We start from the raw sequence: 17,998 nt of genomic DNA, 5'->3' as shown, positions 1-17,998 counted from the left end.
CTTATGTTCTTAACTACAATTCCCAGGAAGCCTTGCAGGTCTCTTGTTATCTGGTGTGCTCCCTAGGCATTTGGTGGGCCGCTGTGAGATACAGGAAGCTGGACTAGATGGGCCTGTGGCCTGATCCAGTGGGGCTGTTCTTATGTTCTATGAGGGAGAGGCTTTGCTCCTGCCAGGCTGCAGGTGATGAGGGCATGCCAGGCTTTCAGCTCCCCCCCCATCCTGCAGGTCCCCCACCACCACTGCTGCACTGCATCTCTGTCCAGCCTCTCTGAGGGTGCCTCCCTTTCCTGCTCTCGCAAAGAACCACCCCCAGCTTAATGGTTCTTCGAAGAAGTTTAAAACACAGAAGTTTAGAGATCTCTCTCACCACCTGCATTTCCCAGGAAACCTTTGTAGACATTTCTGCCCTGGAGGAAATAGGTGCGCCCCTGCTCCATGCCTCCTGCACCTCTGACCTGCTGGCAGGTGTACCAAGAATCTCCCCTCCCCCTCCTGGGGCTTGCTTGGACCCTGAAGGAGGAGATCTGGTTGGTGGCACAGCCCCTCCAAGTCTCTTGAAGGAGGGGGGCTCTTGGAGGCCGTGTCTGCCTGTTTGCACCAGGCTGCGTTCCTCTGTGGGTCAGCCTTATCCCTGTCTCTTGACCACCTTCTCGCCTGGGGCAAGAGCAGCTGTTTCCCATGCACTCCTTGCGACCTCCCCGCAACTCTATAGGCTTGGCCCCCTTCCTTTCCCCCAGGCAGCTGTCTTGGACAGGGGTGTCAAACTCATTTCAAACAGTGGGCCGAATAGCATTCATGCTGCTTGCTGAGGGCTGGAAGAGATGTCAATGAGCAGGAAGTGATGCCATTAAAATAAGCACTTTTTCCCACTTAGGGACTCATTAGCTGCAAATGACAGAAGAGAAAATACACAAATTTTGATACGTTTTCAAGATATGGGAGAGCCCAATTATCAGGCAGGCCACCCTTTCGGCAGTGACAACTTGGCAGCGGAGAGCGCGAGGGCCTGATAAAAAGCTTGTGCGGGCCGCATCCAGCCCCTGAGCCTTCTGTTTGGCACCTCTGGCCTAGGAAAACTCTGAAAGGCAGATGGTTGTCGCTTCTGAGCTACAAGGGAAGGAAACACGAAGAAGCCAAAAAACAACAGCCTTGCAGGAAGCAGCAACATTAGAGATGATCTATTATTCCACAACACAATGTCCACAAATTACTTACAAAACAGTACCGGGGGGGGGGGGTCGCCTGCTTCCAGCACCGGGGGGGGCACACTTGCAGCTTTTTAGAAAACAAAAAAGCACAAGTCTTGGGGGGCCCCTCAAAAAGTTTGAGTTTGCAGGCGGCCAAGAGAAGTCATCTTTGTTTTACTTAAATTAAGTTTCCCGAGCACCAGAACTGGGCGTGAGACTCACTCTCTGTCTTTTCCTGTTTCGAGACTGAAGACGTGCTATAGGAGCTGAAAATAAGTCCTTTGTTTACTTTTTATATCCACTCCTATAAATAATATAATTTACATTTTATATAAAATTAAAATACAGTTTCCATTCTGGGCTTTTCGGGCAGCAGAGGGCCGAAGGGCTTTTTTGCAGCTGATAACAGGCAGGCCACAGAAGTGGGGGGGGGGGGCCCTTGGATGGCAATGGCTCCTGGGCGTGACTGCTCTGTGCAGAAGACGCCTCTGCCTGCACTTCTGGCCAAGATTCTAGCCTTCCTTAGGCGTCTCCCTGCTTTCCAGGGGGGATTAAACCCCTGCATAACATGAAAGGGGGGCAGGTGTTGAAATTGTGGCTACCCAGCTGGTCCCTGGGGTGGGATGGGGAGTCCAGCTGCTTTTTGGGGTCAGAGGTAGGGGGGTTTTGGCTTTGCCCACTGCTGAAAGGCAGCAGGCTCCTGAGTGCAGAAGGGCCCTGTCTTATGCTGACAGGCACGTATCTCCACTGTGCTGGTTGCTCGGAGGGAGGGGCTGAACGGGTGGCAAAAGGCATGTTCCAGGCAGGTGACACTTCTGGGCTTGCCCAGCCCAGCCCAGCCCAACCTAAGACTTGGTCTAGGAAGGCTGGTGCTGAGAGGAGAGACTCTGGCCCAGAAGGCCATTTGGGGAAGGGGGTGGTGGTTCACTACCTGGTTAGGGGAACAGCACAAACGGAAGGGGAATAGAAGTGGGGGGGCAGGGCTGGGTAGTGCACAGGGCCACTTGGAGGGGGCCGTCAAAAACTGAGGAGGGCTGCTGGGGTCTGGGGACGAAGCTGACCTTTGGCGAATTCCGGGTAGGGATCTGGGCTTCATAGCTGCCAGATCACAGCCACGAGAAGTGTGGCTCTTCCTTCTTACATGGACAGTGGGGTGGGGGGCGTGAGGAAGGAACGAGTATGAACTTGCGTCCAGGAGGATTCTAGCTCAGCAGACAAGGACACTCAAATGCAGGGAGGTGAGGGAGGAATCTGGGGGTGGTGGTGGTGGTGAAACGGTGAGATGAGATGTGGCCCTGTTCAGAAGTGGCGCTGGTGGGTTTGCCTTTGCCTTTGCCTTTATATTGCACAATAAGAACAGGCTTTGTTCTGAACGCTGACCTCCCTGCAGTTCCAGCTGGAGTCTCATTCGGCCTCTGCACCCTCACGCCTGGCCTGCGGAGGACGGATCCCGGGCTGGTGCTGGAGAGGGAGTCGGGCCTGTCCACCAAAGAGCGAGGGAGGGCCCCCCACAGCTGGAGGGAGGGGCTCTGTTCTAGCCGAGGAAGCAGGCGGGTCCCACCGTGAACCCAAACTTCTGATCGGGCTCCCCAAAGTCCATCATGCGCACATCCAGCAGGGGGAGCTGCTCCACTTGGGGTGTCCACACCTCCAGAACGGTCTGGTCGGGCCCTTTCCGCAGCTGTTGGGGACGGGAGAGAAAGAGGAGACGGACTGTTAATGCTGGAGGGGGACAGGAACTGCTGAAAGAGCTGGGGGTGGAAGCTGCTACTCAGGGCTAGCCCAAGACCTCTTTGAGGGCAGGCCAATTGCTGCCCCCCTTGCCTGATAATTATATAATTTTGCTAATATTAAAACAGCTAATATTATAATGCCGTTGTACAAATGGATGGTAAGGCCACACCTGAAGTATTGTGTCTGGTTCTGGTCACCGCATCTCAAAAAAGACATAGTGGAAATGGAAAAGGTGCAAAGAGAACAACTAAGATGATTACTGGGTGGGGCACCTTCCTTATGAGGAAAGGCTACGGCGTTTGGGCCTCTTCAGCCTAGAAAAGAGACGCCTGAGGGGGGACATGATTGAGACATACAAAATTATGCAGGGGAAGGATAGAGGGGATAAACAGATGTTCTTTACACTCTGGCATAGCACCAGAACCAGGGGACATCCACTAAAATTGAGTGTTGGGAGGGTTAGGACAGACAAAAGAAAATATTTCTTTACTCAGCGTGTGGTCGGTCTGTGGAACTCCTTGTCACAAGATGTGGTGATGGCATCTGGCCTGGATGCCTTTAAAAGGGGATTGGACAAGTTTCTGGAGGAAAAATCCATTACGGGGTACAAGCCATGATGTGTATGCGCAACCTCCTGATTTTGGAAGTGGGCTATGTCAGATGCAAGGGAGGGCACCAGGATGAGGACTCTTGTTATCTGGTGTGCTCCCTGGGGCATTTGGTAGGAAGCTGGACTAGATGGGCCTTTGGCCTGATCCAGTGGGGCTGTTCTTATGTTCGCCTGTGCAGTCAGGACAAGGGCTGTGATTAAAGAGGTGGAGGCTGGCATCATCTCCGACAGGGAGGGCATTCAAGCAGCTTGCATGTTTTCGTCTGGGAATGTGAGAGACCAGCAGTCTCTGTTCAAAAGGTAGGGTTTGGGGAGGGGGCATTTCCTGATGTGGGAGGGGAGCAGGACGAAGGCAAAAGCCCACAGGCAAGTCTTCCCATTGCTCACCACCTGCCGGTGGCACTCAATGCCACAGGATTCTGCTGGGGTGCCTCCCAGCAACAGCAGCTTCCAGATCGGACCTGCCCTCCAGGAGTGCTTTTCGGTTTGTGAACTCCTGTCTATCAGAGGGTTTTGTCAGGTCCATGCAGGGCCCGAGGCGGGGGGGGCACACCTGACCTAAGAACCTGCCCTCGAGTGCAGTGCACTGTGGAGGGTCTGTCTCAGGGGTGGCAATGGTCTCTCATCCACTACACCCAATCTCCTGGCTGGGGGCCTGCTGGGAAACTTCCACGGAATGGCAGGTGAAGCGGTCAAGGCCAGGGAGGGCAAGACCCTCAAGCACCCAACCCCATTGACTCATGCAGAAAAGGTGGGGGGTTGGGTGGAAAGGACTGGCCTTAATCTCTGGGAGAAAGAAGCAGAGGTGCTGCAGGGGGAGCACCTCGCAGTAGGGAGGGAAATCCCCCCCCCACTTTTGGGATGCCTCCAAAGAGCAGCACTCTGAGCAGTGCGCCTTCTCAGGGAGAAGAGGGAGACCGACTCTCCAGACACACGTGCCCTGTGAGGACAGGCTCAAGCCGGAGGGCGTTTTGGCTGGATTATAGTTGACCGGGGGAGGCCAGGGAAGTCTGGTGTTGAGAAAGGGGCTTGGAGGTTCCCTGTAACTGCAGGATTCAGGCCCACCCCACGACAGAAGGCGCAGGATGGAGAGAGCAAAGGCCTGTCTCTGCCATGCAGAGAAGTTCCTGTCGCCACCAGACCTGGTGCAGTTCTGAGGCCAAGACACTTGTCAAGAGGACTAGACCTGCCTGAGGAGGAAGAGAAGAAGCCCCTTAACTGGCGTGAGGAGCAGCCCTGTCTCCAGAGGGGTCTGCCTCGGGCAAGTGGAGGATGGGTGGACTGTTGCCCCCGTGCCCTGCTTGTGGGCTGCCTCTGGGGCATCCGACGGGCCATCGGGTGCTGTGGGCTTGGTGCTCTGGCCTGATCCTGCAGCCACTGGAGCTTCTGAGGTCCTTGTTCCACATGTGGCAACCTGGAATTCCTCTGCCGGCTGTGCTCGCCCCTCTGCCCCACCAGTTTCCACCTGGATCCCCCCAGCCTGCCCTCCTTCTGTCTGTCCAGGCATGCCCACTTTGGCTGGCCCCAGCTCTGCCCAGGAGAGCTTACCGCACACCCGTCTGCCAGGGCCTTGACGTAGGGGCTGCTGTCGTGGCTCAGGTCCTCCTCGTTGGCACCCAAGAAGTGCAGCGCATACCGATAGCGGCCGGCGGCAGCCGTGGAGTCCGGGCTGTGCCAGGCGGCTGAGCGCTGGCAGTGGTAGGTGAAGTTCTGCCGGGCGGAGACGCTGAGCAGGCGCAGGAAGGTGAGCTGCACCACTGCCAGGGGGCGGCTGTCAGCGTCGACATAGGAAAACTGTGGGGAGGGGACAGCACTGAGAATGTGCTTCTTCACAGCACCCACAGCTGCGAACCTCACCCAGGGACTCCCCACAGTTCCGCTGCTGGCTTGGAACTCAGTCAGAAGCCTCTGACCCTCCCACTGCAGCCCCAACTGCAGGTAAAGACCAGTTCACGGCCTTTAGCCCCACTGCTAAGAGGCAGTCTTACCCTCCCCCCCGCAAAGTGCTGGGGCTGGGAAACTGGAAGGCCGCTGCTCTCGTCAGCCATGCCCTGCTAGTGGGCACCGAGGCAGGCAAGGGCATGGCATGGCGGAGCTGCTCTCTGCCTCCGTGCTGGCTGGGGCTTTTCGCCTCCTGCATCCCAGCCCCAGCAACCAGTCCACACAGCACCCTTTTCCCAGGCTGCCCCCCAGCATGCCCTGGTGGGTGGGGCAACTCTCCATACTGCAGGCAACTGCATGACCCACCCAGGCATTGGGGTCCTCCGCGTGGCTCTCCCTGAGTGTTCCGCCACGGTCTGCCTGTTCTGCACAAGCCCCAGGACCTCTCAGCAACCCACAACCATCCCCAGCACTTCTATGCCAGTGTCATGGGGTGGAGCCACCAGGCACAAGGAGGGCACGGTCCCACGCGGGTGGGTGATCCCAGCAAGCCCCCACCCCTGGCTGCCAGAGGTTCTTCCACACGTGATGGAGACAAGTGAGTGCAGAGTCCCCTTTCTAAGGCCACACGTTCTGAAGAACAGCAGCCTCCTTAACAGGGTGTCTCTGGGACGGGTGAAAGGCCAGTCCCCTTGACAGACTCCTGCAAGCCCAGCTGTTCGGCCAGGGGGCGTCTTTGGGAAGGGAAGGATGACTGGGCAGAAGAGATGCTGGGGGCCGAGGTCCCGTCTGCCCACTCACCCTGCTGCCCTTCTGGAATTGGCTGAACCAGCTCTGGGGTGTCTCCGTCTCCCACGAGGACATCGGCACCTGAGGAAAGAGAGACAGGGAAGGCGGGTACAACGGGAGGGCAAGGAAAGACAGCGGGGGTGGGGGAGGAAGTCTACAGCCAGGAAAACTCAGGTCCGTCCGTCCCCCCCGGAACTTGCCACCTTGTCACTGATTGATTAGCTTTGTAAACCAAGGAAAGCCCACCTGCCAATTAAAAATATGCACCTGATTTTGAAAGGGGAGCAATGATGGGAGAAAAGAAGAGAGCCTCGCTGGATCAGGTCAGAGGCACATCCAGCTCGACTTCCTGCATCTCAGAGGCCCAGCAGATGCCTCAGGGAGCACACAAGACAACGAAAGACCTGCTTCCTGGTGCCCTCCCTTGCACCTGGCATTCTGGGGTAGCCTACTTCTAAAACCAGGAGGTCGCACAAACCCATCATAACTCATAACCTGTGACGGACTTTTCCTCCAGAAATCTGCACAATCCCCTTTTAAAGGCATCCAGGCCAGATGCCGTCACCACATCATGTGGCAAGGAGTTCCACAGACTAATTACACACTGGGTGAAGCAACATTTTCCAATACTCAATTTGAGTGGCTGTCCCCTGGTTCTGGTGTTGTGCGAGAGGGAAACAGCATCCCTCTGTCAACTCTGCCCATCCCCTGCATACTTTTATAGACCTCAGTTATGTTCCCCCATTAAGCACCTCCAAATGCTGGAGCCTTTCCTTGTAAGAGAGGAACAGCCTGCCTTCCTCTCCCGCCTGTGTGCTTCCCAGAGTAGCTAGTGGAACACAGTATGCTTAGACTGGTCCCCTTTGGCCAGATCCGGCAGGCTTTCCTTGTGTCTGCACAGATTTTGAGAGGAACCCTTGTTTTCAAAACACGAACTTCTGAAACCCGTAAGGAGCAGGCGCCTGCCCTGAAGAGACCTTCCCTTCTGCAAGAGAACCTCTTCTGCGACGACACCTGCAGGCTCCCTTCACCTGACAGCAGACCCCCTTTCTGGTTCCTTCCCAGGCGTCCCATCTCCTTCCACAGGGAAGCCCAGAGGAGCCAAGTGTGAAGCCCCCCTTCTTCTCTTGATCTCACCTCCTGGACCTCCTGGCTGGGGAAGATGCAGGTCTCGCCCCCTGCCGTGAAGTTGCAGTAAACCTTGAATGAGTCCCGAGAGCAGCCTTGATTTGGATCGATCCAGTATTCACCTGGGGGGAGAGAACACAAAAGGACCTGAGTCCCCCGCATTGCTTCTAGAGTTGCACAACCCTCCCCCCACATAGGGAGCTGCTGACCTTGAGAACGAAGCTGCACCCCAAAACTATCCGCATGCCGGTGGCAAAGAGGGTCTGGGTGTAGCAATTCACAGAATATTTGAAGTCCAGGTCCACATTTTACACCCCAAAATGCCACCGTGAAGCTCTGCTTCCTTATCTACAGAAACGCCCTCCTCCCTGCCTCTGCAGACAGAACGGGATGTTCGAGGGACGCGCATGCAGCGATCAGTGGCCGAACCACAATCCACAGGAAAGTCACCAGCAGCAGCCACTGGGAGAGATGCCCTGGTGGGCGAGGAGGGCCAGCTGCCCTCCCCCTGCTGAACAGAAGAGGAGCACTGCCTCTTTGCCCAGTTAGCAGCACCTCACGGAGCAACACGTGGGTGTCTCTGGCATCAGCACCTGCCAGCGTCACCTCTGGCTGAGAGCTGGCAAACTGCCCAACAGCTCAGGGAACCACCAAGGGTGCAGAAAAGCCAAATGCAGGGGGAGGGGGCTCTGAAAGGCTCTTAGGGCTTGTGGGACTTAATTCCCTTGTGCTGGGGGGGTGTTGGAGCAGCTGGCCAGCCCCCCCAGCCCTTCTGAGATCCGTTCACTAGGGAGGACACCTGGAAATTCCCCCCCACCTCCTCCTGCTGCCGGCCTCACCCACCGTCGGGCAGCTTGGGGTGGCAGAGCTGCAGATCCTGGCAGGTGCGGGCAGGGCTCTCCCGTGTGCCCAGGGGCTTCCGCATCTGCTCCACCTCCTGCCGGAGGGAGTTGAGGGAGCCGTAGATCTCCTCCATGCCCGGGGAGGGCGAGTGGCCGGCGGACTCCGAGGCCGCCTTCTCCTCCTCCTCGGTCCAGATCTGGCTGCCGTCCACGGAGCGCTTGTTCTTCTTTGGCCTCTGGATGGGCAGCGGTTGGATCACTTCTCCGGGGGGGCCCTGGGGGAGCAGAAATGATGAGGCAGGCAGGCAGGAGTGGTGGGGGAGGCCGCCTGAAGGACAGGGAGGACTAGAGCTTCGCAAGCAGGGCCGGCCTTTCCATAAGGCCCGCTGAGGCAGATCTCGGGGGCACCGACCTCTACCCGCCACTGCTTCTACTCCCTCAACTGGAGGAGAGCAGGGCACTCTAGCTCCCACGCTCTCTTTACTCTCTTCCGCACTTCCTTTTCCAGTCCAGGGTGTGGAAGACACCGGCTGGGACACGCACACACGCAGCACACGCCCGGGGAAGGCGAACGGTTCTGGGACAAAGCAGCTGGTCTCCCCTCCCTGCACGTAATGTCTCCAGCCCCCGGAGGAGGCCATAAGAGGAACCGGCTGGGAGGGGAGGGAAGGTGGGCACTTACTGGGTTCCCAGGGGGACCAGGAACTCCACGCTGCCCTTTGGGGCCTGCCTGGCCCTGCAAGAGAAAGCCAAGGTGTCAGCGCCCAGCGCAGCCCCTCTCCCCACACTCCCAACGGGGGCAGTGGGGGCTCTTACCGTGGCTCCTTTAGCACCCTGAGGGCCGGCCGGACCCTGAAAATTAACAAGACAACAGTCAGTTCCAGTTGGGAGGCGGGCGGGGAGAGGAGGGGGGGGACGGAGGGGGCCACTCACGGGAAGTCCAGGAGGCCCTGCAGGACCAATGGGGCCAGCGTGGCCAGGGATTCCCTGTGGGAAAGAGCAGAGGGAGATGGTCAAGAGGTGACCTGAGGCTCTCAGCGAGCCCAGGAGGCCTCCCCGTCACACGAGTCCTTCGATGGGCCGGCCCGGAAGAGGCACAAGGCAGCTTTCAGGCTCGTCTTCGTATAAAGAAGGTGGAAACAGACGCTTAGATGGTCTGGGAGTAAAACCGAACTCCCCCTGGATTCGTGCTGGGCTGTTCAGTGGAGCTGCGCGAGCGCCTCCCGCTCACTTCCCCTCACCATCACTCTGGTTCAGCGGACAGCCCCCCCCAGCCATCCTAGTTTGCCCCATGTGACTGCAGATACCACCCCCTCCCCGTCGCCAACACTCACGGTTTCTCCTTTGTGCCCAGAGCTGCCTTGGGGGCCGGGTAGGCCTCGATCCCCCTTGTCTCCCTGTTCTCCTGGGGGTCCAATCAGGCCAATGAGTCCAGGGTGACCCTGTGGAGAAAGAGCAAGGCGATTATTGGGGCGGGGCAGGGGGATGCGAGATGGACAGGCAGGCAGAGGGGCACCAACGCGGACTGCACAGCTCTTGCTCTGGCACAACAGGAGCAGCATGTTCCTTCCTCTACAGCAGGGGTCTCCAAACCCTGGCCCGGGGGTCAGATGCGGCCCGCGGTGAGCCTCTATCCGGCCCACAGCCAGCCTCTGGTCCACTGAGAGCCTCTGGCCCACTCAACTGAACACGACCGGAGCTGTGCTGATGTGTTTATTTAAATTTTATATTTAATTTTTTTTTCTGGCCCTGGACACTGTGCAACATATTTGACGTGGCCCCCTGGCCAAAACGTTTGGAGGCCACTGCTCTACAGCCACACTGCCCTGCCCCATCAGCATCTTGCTAGCTTTGCAAACCTCAGGGGAAAAGGCTGGAGGGGGCAGAGAGCATCTCACTGCGAGATGAGTGGTGGCTCCAATTCTGCCCAGCAGCTGGGCATCAGCAGAGGGCAGAAACCAACCAGCCTGGATCACAAGCAGCTTTGGATCCAAATTGCACTGTTTCTGCTAACCTCTTAAATTGGTGCTCCTCTTATATTCAGTGGGGGGAGGAGAGCAACTGTCCCTCTTCACCCTAGATCAGGGGTGCCCAAAGCCCAGCCCGGGGGCCACTTGTGGCCCTTGGGTACTCCCAATTTGGCCCGCGGGGAACTCCCAGTCTCCATTGAGCTTCTGGTCCTCCGGAGACTTGCTGGAGCCCGTGCTGGACCGACGCAACTCTTCTCAGCATGAGGGTGACTGACCTCCCACATGAACTGTGCAACAAGGGCTGCCTGCTGGTTGACATCTGTGATGCAGCAGCGGAGGCAAAGGAAACACTGGGCTTGCTTTCAGCAAGGCTTTTTATGTGCACACATGCACATCCCGGGGGTGGTCCATCCATCAGACATGGCAATGTGGACTGCATCAGTGCAGACTGCAGAGGGCAGCAGATGTGGGGTGCCCTTCACCCAAGTCTGTTCCCACTGCTGTCTCCCTCCAGCCCGCCGTGGGTGCGACCCACTTTCTGCCCACAAAGCGGATCGTCCGCCTCCTTGTAGTTTCTTCAAACACGGACTCCTGGTTTGATTGACAGGCAACCCAAGAGCTCATTCATTTGAACGTCCAGACAGCCTGCCCTTCCACCACAGGGAGGGGCATTGGGGGGGCAGAGGTTGCGGCAGCAGGAGACCTGAGGCGGCGTCACACAGGGCGAAGGCTGCACAGGCGCTCCGGAAGTGGGAGCCGTGTGCCGCTTTGCCCTCGCCCTGCGTGCAACGGTTTGCGGCTGCTGAAACTCCCAAGTGGGGCCAGGCCCCTCGCCTCACCTTTTCTCCTTTGGGTCCAGCGTCACCTCGCAGCCCAGGCAAGCCAGGGGGGCCCTGCAGGAAGAGAAACCATTGGGGCTGGTGCTGACTCCCCCCAGAAACTGGCACAGCCTCCCCCACTTGCTCCCACCACAGCTACTCACCACTGGCCCCGGAGGGCCTTCTGCACCTCTTTTCCCCGGCTTGCCTTGAGCACCCTGGGGAAGGAGGGAACAAAAGAGTGAGACGGGTGCCTTCCCACCTGCAGTCTCCCTGCAGACCTCCCCCCACATGGTTTGGGGAACAGCCCACTGGTAACAGAGGCAGGTGCACCTCGGAGAACGCACTGAGTACATTCCCCTCACTCCCAATTCTCCCCCTGCCGAGGAACTCCAGGTCCTGTGGTGCGAGGCAACAGTCCTCTCACAAGGCCCCAAGGACAGAGCTTGACCCATGAAGAGCGTGACCCGCTCCACCTCTATCCAGCAGGAGAACCGACTGCATCTGACCCCCTCCTCCAGTTCATCAGGGCCCCCCTCCCCTCCCCTCCCCTCCCCTCTCCCAGAGAACCAAGTTCACCAGGTCAGCTCAAGAACGCAAGAACAGAAGCTTCCTTACCACTGATCCGGGAATGCCCCTCAGTCCGTCTGTTCCTGGTTTCCCAGGCGTTCCCTGTGGCCCCACTGCACCGGTGTTCCCAGGGGCCCCAACTGCTCCTGGTTCTCCCTAGAAAGGGTAGAGTTAAGGTGAAATTGTATTCGCTTCTCTCTCTTTCGCTCTCACACGCAGGCACACACAAATGCCCGCCAGGTTCTGTTTCCCCAGAAACTTATTGCCATCCAACGAGGCAGAGGTGTCGTTTTTCTTTAGTTTTAGAAAAACCGTGCAGTTTTTCCAGCTATATGTATGATTCGCTACACTGGAAAAAGCGTACGTGCAAATTCATCCACAGCACATGCGAATCTGTCCTCGGTGAGCTTCCGTGGAGAAACATTCTCCAATTCACGCGGCCCCTCCCTGCACCACCACCATCTCCCAGAGTGATAGCAATAGCTCTTAAAAAACCTCTCATCACAAGGACAAGATTTCAGTCAAGCACAGGACTTCCGTGCAGCACCTCCCCTTTATTTGATGTTTGGATGGTTCCCACCCTGTCTTCGTGGAGGTGGGGCGGAAGTCAGGATTCTTCAAATAAGGTAAGCACTGCAAGAAATCTGTCTATGTATCCGAGGACCCCGTGAGTGAAGAAGTGGGGTGCTGGGAGGTGGGGTCACGCTGACGCTCTAGGGCGCCCCTGCCCTCTCCTCCGAGGTGGGGCCGGCCCAGTTCGCTGCCAGAGAAGCAGCTTCTTGCTGCCTCTCCAGGAGCGTTCCTGGTCGCCCCTCCTCTGTCGGGAGGAGGCTTTTCTTAAAGGGAGAGAAGCCCGCAGAGCTGCCAGTTTCTCTCCCTTTAAAGAAAAAAGCAGGCGGGCGGGAGGCTTGAGGTGGTGCCCCTGGAGGGTCAGTGCGCAGGGTATTTGCCCCATTTGCCCCCCTCTAGGTACGCCAGTGGGCCAGCCCAGTCTCTGCTCTCCAGGAAAGCCGACAAGGTTGGGGAAAGCCCTGAAAGGCTCTCACTGGGTTTCAGAGAAAGGAGACCTCCCCTCCCCCCCAACATACAATACAAAGAGGAGAGGTTAAAATGTAGAAAAGGCAACTGTGTTTTTTGCACGTGCAAAGCTCCAGTGGACAGAAGCTGCAGGTCACTTTACACGGCAGTGGTGATTCCTGGTCTCGTATCCATTTGAGCTGGGGGGGGGCCTGCAAATCTTCCCCTGCCCTCCCAGTATCTTTAATGGGACAGCAAGTAGAGCTGCACCAACCCAGTGCTGAAAACAGCTTCCCTCTCCCTCCCCCACCCAGAGGCAGCCTATTTCTGCCTCTGGTGAGCTGTGGGAGGGGGCGCAAGGGAGGCCCAGTGGCAGCAGCAGGTCTGAGACTAAGTGCAGACACGGGTGACAGCAGGCTGGAGAGAAAATCCCTTTACAAGAAAAGCAGCCAGTGTGAGTCAAAAGCCTGCAAGACGCATTTCGCACACCGCCAGTCGGCCCAGACAGGGCTGAGGGGCTGGCCCTCCTTGCCAGTGCTGCTTCCTCTGCAGGACCAAGCCCCGCTGGCAACCGCTTCACGGGCAGAGGCACTCACCTTGGCACCTTTCTCCCCCTGCCGTCCCTCGGGGCCTGGGGTGCCAGCCGGGCCCTGTGGAGAGACAAGCAGAGACCCTCAGCCTCCCAAAGAGACCCACCTCTTTTCCTCCCACTGCCCCTTGTGCCTGGAACTCCCTCCCAGATCGCCTGAAGGGCGTCCCCCACCACTCCAAACTCCTCCCTACAGCTCACCTGTTCCACGCAGACTGTGCCACTGCCCCTATTCCCCTCACCCAGCCTGCAGCAGAGCCTAAGACCTGCCTTCTTTTTCACTGTGAAGCACTCTGCGCATGCACAGAGCAATCAGAGGGTGGCATCCAACGGCCCAGCTCAACCCTCAGTGCTGGGACCTGCTGATGCGGCAGTGAACTGGACTGGGGCCTTTCCCTGTTGCTTCCATGGGCTCCAACTTCCACAGAGGAGCTCAGGCTGCCCGATCCGCTACTAAAAGGACCTCAGGTAGCCTGGCTTGTCTCTGACAGAGACTGGGGGGTGGCGGCTGCCAGAGCAGAACATCTTCGGCTGCCTCCAAATAGGAAGGCAGTTAGTTCCCCAAGCACCCGTGGGAGACCAGGTCCTTGCAGCTCCTCGCCTGGGCATCAGCTCCGCACGCCAGCTGCAGGGCTTAGCAAGAACCTTTCCTGGAGAGCCCCCTTAGCCACACTCACTTTGGATGGAAGCCACAACTTACCCTCTTCCCAAGGGGGCCGGGAGGACCGTTCTCACCTGTTGGACCAGGAGAGCCCTGGAGGGAGAGAGAAGGCACCAGGCTCACCCAAAGCAGACCCCACTGGGTGGAGAGGACAAGGGGCTGGAGTGGGGGCCAAGGAGTGTCAGGGGAGCTGAGACCAGCAGGATGACTTACGACAAGGAAGAGGAGGAAGAGGAGGGGGTACCTGGAGTTTTAGTCAAGGAGACACAGGAGGAAGTCTGGCCCAGAACTCCAAAAGCAAAATGAGCCCGGAACCAGTTTGACATTAAGACTCAGCGCCAGGCCCTTACCGCCTCCCCTGGTTCGCCGCTTTCTCCCCGTTCGCCTTTTGCGCCGTCTTGTCCCTATTGGAGGAGTTAAAAAAGTGTTCAGTCGGCCCCTGGCTGGGTCCTGGTGCTTGCAGAGCCGGCTTTGGGCTGGGCCCTCCAGAAAGAGGATGGGGTGCAAATACTCACCCGGGGCCCCATTTCACCAGGAGGTCCTGGATCACCAGGGAATCCAACAGGGCCCTGAAAGAGAAACAGAGAGCTGGTTAGTGGTGACCTGGACCTCTGCCTTTGTGGTTTCCCCATGGATCAATATGAGAGAAAAGCTCTGTGAAAGAGCAACAAAGATGTTCTCTCATGAAAGGGAGACTGGACTTCTTGACTAAATGAATGACTGCAATCTGTTCCAGGTAAGTTGGTAGAAATTGAGTGTTGGGAGAGTTAGAAAAGACAAAAGAAAATATTTCTTTACTCAGCGTGTGGTTGGTCTGTGGAACTCCTTGCCACAGGATGCGGTGATGGCATCTGGCCTGGATGCCTTTAAAAGGGGATTGGACAAGTTTCTGGAGGAAAAATCCATTACGGGGTACAAGCCATGATGTGTATGTGCAACCTCCTGATTTTAGAAATGGGCTATGTCAGAATGCCAGATGCAAGGGAGGGCACCAGGATGAGGTCTCTTGTTATCTGGTGTGCTCCCTGGGGCATTTGGTGGGCCGCTGTGAGATACAGGAAGCTGGACTAGATGGGCCTGTGGCCTGATCCAGTGGGGCTGTTCTTATGTTCTTAACTACAATTCCCAGGAAGCCTTGCAGGTCTCTTGTTATCTGGTGTGCTCCCTGGGGCATTTGGTGGGCCGCTATGAGATACAGGAAGCTGGACTAGATGGGCCTATGGCCTGATCCAGTGGGGCTGTTCTTATGTTCTTAATTACAATTCCCAGGAGGCCTTGCAGGTCTCTTGTTATCTGGTGTGCTCCCTGGGGCATTTGGTGGGCAGCTGTGAGATACGGGAAGCTGGACTAGATGGGCCTATGGCCTGATCCAGTGGGGCTGTTCTGATGTTCTTAAAGTTAATCCAGGATAAAATCATGAAACACATGGAAAAACAAGCCTTACAGAGGGAGAAACAGCATGGTTTCCTTAAGGATAAGTCTTGCCTCACAAACCTTTTACAATCTTTGAAAAGCAGGCAAGTGGATGTGGGAGAACCTGTGGATATTATATAGCTGGATTTTCAGAAGGCATCTGACACAGTCCCTCACCAAGGCTGGTGAGGAAACTCCAGTCAGGGAATTAGATGGCAGGTCCTCTCCTGGATTAGGAACTGGTTGAGGACCAGGAAGCAGAGAGTGGGTATCAATGGGCAATTTTCACAATGGAGAGAGGTGAAAAGCGTGTGCCCCAAGGATCTGTCCTGGGACCGGTGCTTTTCAACCTCTTCATAAATGACCTGGAGACAGGGGTGAGCAGTGAGGAGGCCAAGCCTGCAGATAGCACCAAACTTTTCCTAATGGTGAAGACCAGAAGAGATTGCGAAGAGCTCCAGAAGGATCCCTCCAACTGGCCAACATTATTCTGCCGTTGCACAAATCAATGGCAAGGCCACACCTGGAGTGTTGTATTCAGTTCTTATTATTGCATCTCACAAGGGACCCAGTGGAGCTGTTCCAAGGAAGGAAAAATAAAACACTGTATCGGCTGATCAACAATATCCAAGTGGAGTGAGCGACTGAGGGGTGGTTGGATGGGGGGGCTGGCAAAAGGCTCCAAAACCAGCCCCGAACCTCAGTTCACCAAAGGCTGCAAACAACCTCAGGATGCTCTGGGAGACCCCTGCAGTGTAGGCTCTGCTCTTCAGTCATCAAACAACTTGTGCCAGCACAGTCTGGGAGTCCCTTCCAAGTCCCTCTTTCAGATTCACGCCTCCCCCCCAGCCACTGAGACGTCACTCACAGGGTTGCCCTTGGGTCCGTCATCTCCAACAGGCCCCTTCCCGCCAGGGGGCCCGGCCTCGCCCGCAGCACCGGCTTCTCCTTTCTCTCCTCTTTCTCCCCGAGGGCCCTGGAGGGAGAGAGACGGCTTAGTCGGGGTGCCTGGGTGACGTCTCCACTTCCAGAGGCAACCTGCTGCCAGAGGCCTTTGACTGAGGAGGGTGACGGCCAAGGAGAACTATTGGTCTTCCTTCCGGGCACCTGGTTGGCCACTGCAGAATGCGGAGATGGGCCAGATGGACCCATTTTGGTGTGACGCAGCAGCCAGGCCCTTACAGGAGGGGGGAAGGAAGGAGTCTGAGGGAGATCATGCAAGATGGGGTGGGGCGGGGGTGGGGGGGAGGCTCTCAGCACAGCTGGGCCACAGACACAGAACTGGGGCTTCCACAGAACTGTGCAGGCAAATGCAACAGATTTCCTGGTTCTGCTCCTGCCCATCAGAAGGGGGCGGGGCAAACAGAAGAATTGGGAGGGGGAAGAAGTGAAGCAGACTCTCACTTTTCCACCTGGCTCTCCAGGGACTCCGGGGCCCCCCTGCTCACCGGGCTCCCCCTGGAACAACAGAAGGAGGTTAGCAAAAAGGGAGCAAGAGCTTCCCACCATCCATTATGCGTCCTTTAAAACATGCCTTTTCCTGCTCTCTGTTTATTGGGCGCTGGAAGCAGACATGCCAGTCAGCACCATCTGACTGACCACCCCCAGAATCTGCACAAGGGAAAGGGCCACTCACACAATCACCCTCTAAGGCAGGCCTGTTAGAGAAAGGAAAGGCGACTGGGAGCCTCAAAGGCGTCAGGCCAGCGCCCCGGGGTGGATCTTCCCTATGTGGGACCTGCCCACACAGCACAAGGCAGAGGCTGGGAGCAGAGCAGCTACCAGGCAGGATTCAAATCAGGCAAGAGAGAGAAACCCCTTTCCCTAAATCATGCCCTCCTCGGAACCCCACCCCGCTGCAAAATTTCCGGGGTCCTGCCTTCCAGACTCCCTCCCAAGCAGCCACCCTGCATTCCCAAAGACCCAGGCGCCCTGCCCCCTCCTTTGGCCCAGCTGGCACCACTAACCTTCTGCCCTAGGGGACCCGGATTTCCTACGCCTCCTGGGGGGCCTTGCGGACCCTGTGAGGGGAAACAGATTTGTGCTCGTTATAAGGGAGGTCGGCCCTGAAAGCGACCTGCGGAAGAGACAAGGAGTGTTGCTGCAGGACAGACTTGTGCGGGGGAACGCGGGGGGCTCACTCACACTGGCTCCGGAGGGTCCAGCTGGCCCTCGTGGTCCCGGAGGTCCCGGAGGTCCCTGTGCAGAGAAAGAGGCAAGGTGAAAGGTGATCTGGGAAGAAACCCACCCTGAGAAAGAAAAGGGGGCTGTGTGGGGAGGGGGCAGGAGAGATGCTTACCAAGGGGCCCACGTCTCCCGTCTCTCCTTTTTCCCCAGCTGGTCCCGGCAGGCCCTGTCCAGAGAGAGGCACTCAGTCAGCAGGAGTGGATCCGGCCACCCTCCGGACACACTGCCTTTTGGTGCCGTTAAAGGGACCCCACCTCCCTGGGAGGCAGCTGACAAGCCCCCCCTCCCCCAAAAAAACAACTATTGAGAACCAGCCTTAAAAGGACAAGCATCAACATACAACACAACCATGAGAAACGCCTCACAGTCACCCAGGGGCACAAGCGGTTCTCGGAGAAAGCCCAAAGCAGACAAAAGGAGAAGCAGGGGCTTTGCTGCTCGCTCCATAGCTGGGCCACTTGGCAGAGGGAACTCCAAAATCGGGGGAGAGGGTAGTATAGGTGGTGACCAGCACCTTGAATTGCGCTTGGAGCCACGCTGGATGTCCTGATCAATCACAGGCACCAGCACAAGGTGCTCTGACAAACAAGCGCCCGGCA

General features: G+C 57.3%; 1 protein-coding gene across 1 annotated transcript in view; it reads right to left on the bottom strand.

The window, feature by feature from the left end:
* Nucleotides 1-2,627: 2,627 nt before the first annotated feature.
* The window catches only part of COL11A2 (collagen type XI alpha 2 chain), a gene marked incomplete at its 5' end in the record, with an annotated part of 69,624 nt that continues 54,253 nt past the window's right edge, over nt 2,628-17,998 (bottom strand). Inside the window, 21 exons of the mRNA XM_066613218.1 lie at nt 2,628-2,871; nt 5,083-5,328; nt 6,217-6,285; nt 7,342-7,454; nt 8,176-8,449; nt 8,857-8,910; nt 8,991-9,026; nt 9,108-9,161; nt 9,509-9,616; nt 10,984-11,037; nt 11,127-11,180; nt 11,581-11,688; nt 13,146-13,199; nt 13,839-13,892; nt 14,150-14,203; nt 14,315-14,368; nt 16,081-16,188; nt 16,617-16,670; nt 17,180-17,233; nt 17,358-17,411; nt 17,512-17,565. Of these exons, the coding sequence (XP_066469315.1) occupies nt 2,725-2,871; nt 5,083-5,328; nt 6,217-6,285; nt 7,342-7,454; nt 8,176-8,449; nt 8,857-8,910; nt 8,991-9,026; nt 9,108-9,161; nt 9,509-9,616; nt 10,984-11,037; nt 11,127-11,180; nt 11,581-11,688; nt 13,146-13,199; nt 13,839-13,892; nt 14,150-14,203; nt 14,315-14,368; nt 16,081-16,188; nt 16,617-16,670; nt 17,180-17,233; nt 17,358-17,411; nt 17,512-17,565 (1,857 nt within the window). The remainder of the gene's footprint in view (nt 2,872-5,082; nt 5,329-6,216; nt 6,286-7,341; nt 7,455-8,175; nt 8,450-8,856; nt 8,911-8,990; nt 9,027-9,107; nt 9,162-9,508; nt 9,617-10,983; nt 11,038-11,126; nt 11,181-11,580; nt 11,689-13,145; nt 13,200-13,838; nt 13,893-14,149; nt 14,204-14,314; nt 14,369-16,080; nt 16,189-16,616; nt 16,671-17,179; nt 17,234-17,357; nt 17,412-17,511; nt 17,566-17,998) is intronic.

This window comes from Tiliqua scincoides, chromosome 2, assembly GCF_035046505.1.
Source record: "Tiliqua scincoides isolate rTilSci1 chromosome 2, rTilSci1.hap2, whole genome shotgun sequence".
NCBI classification, from domain to species: Eukaryota; Metazoa; Chordata; class Lepidosauria; order Squamata; family Scincidae; genus Tiliqua; species Tiliqua scincoides.
This window is presented reverse-complemented; position numbering and strand designations above follow the sequence as displayed.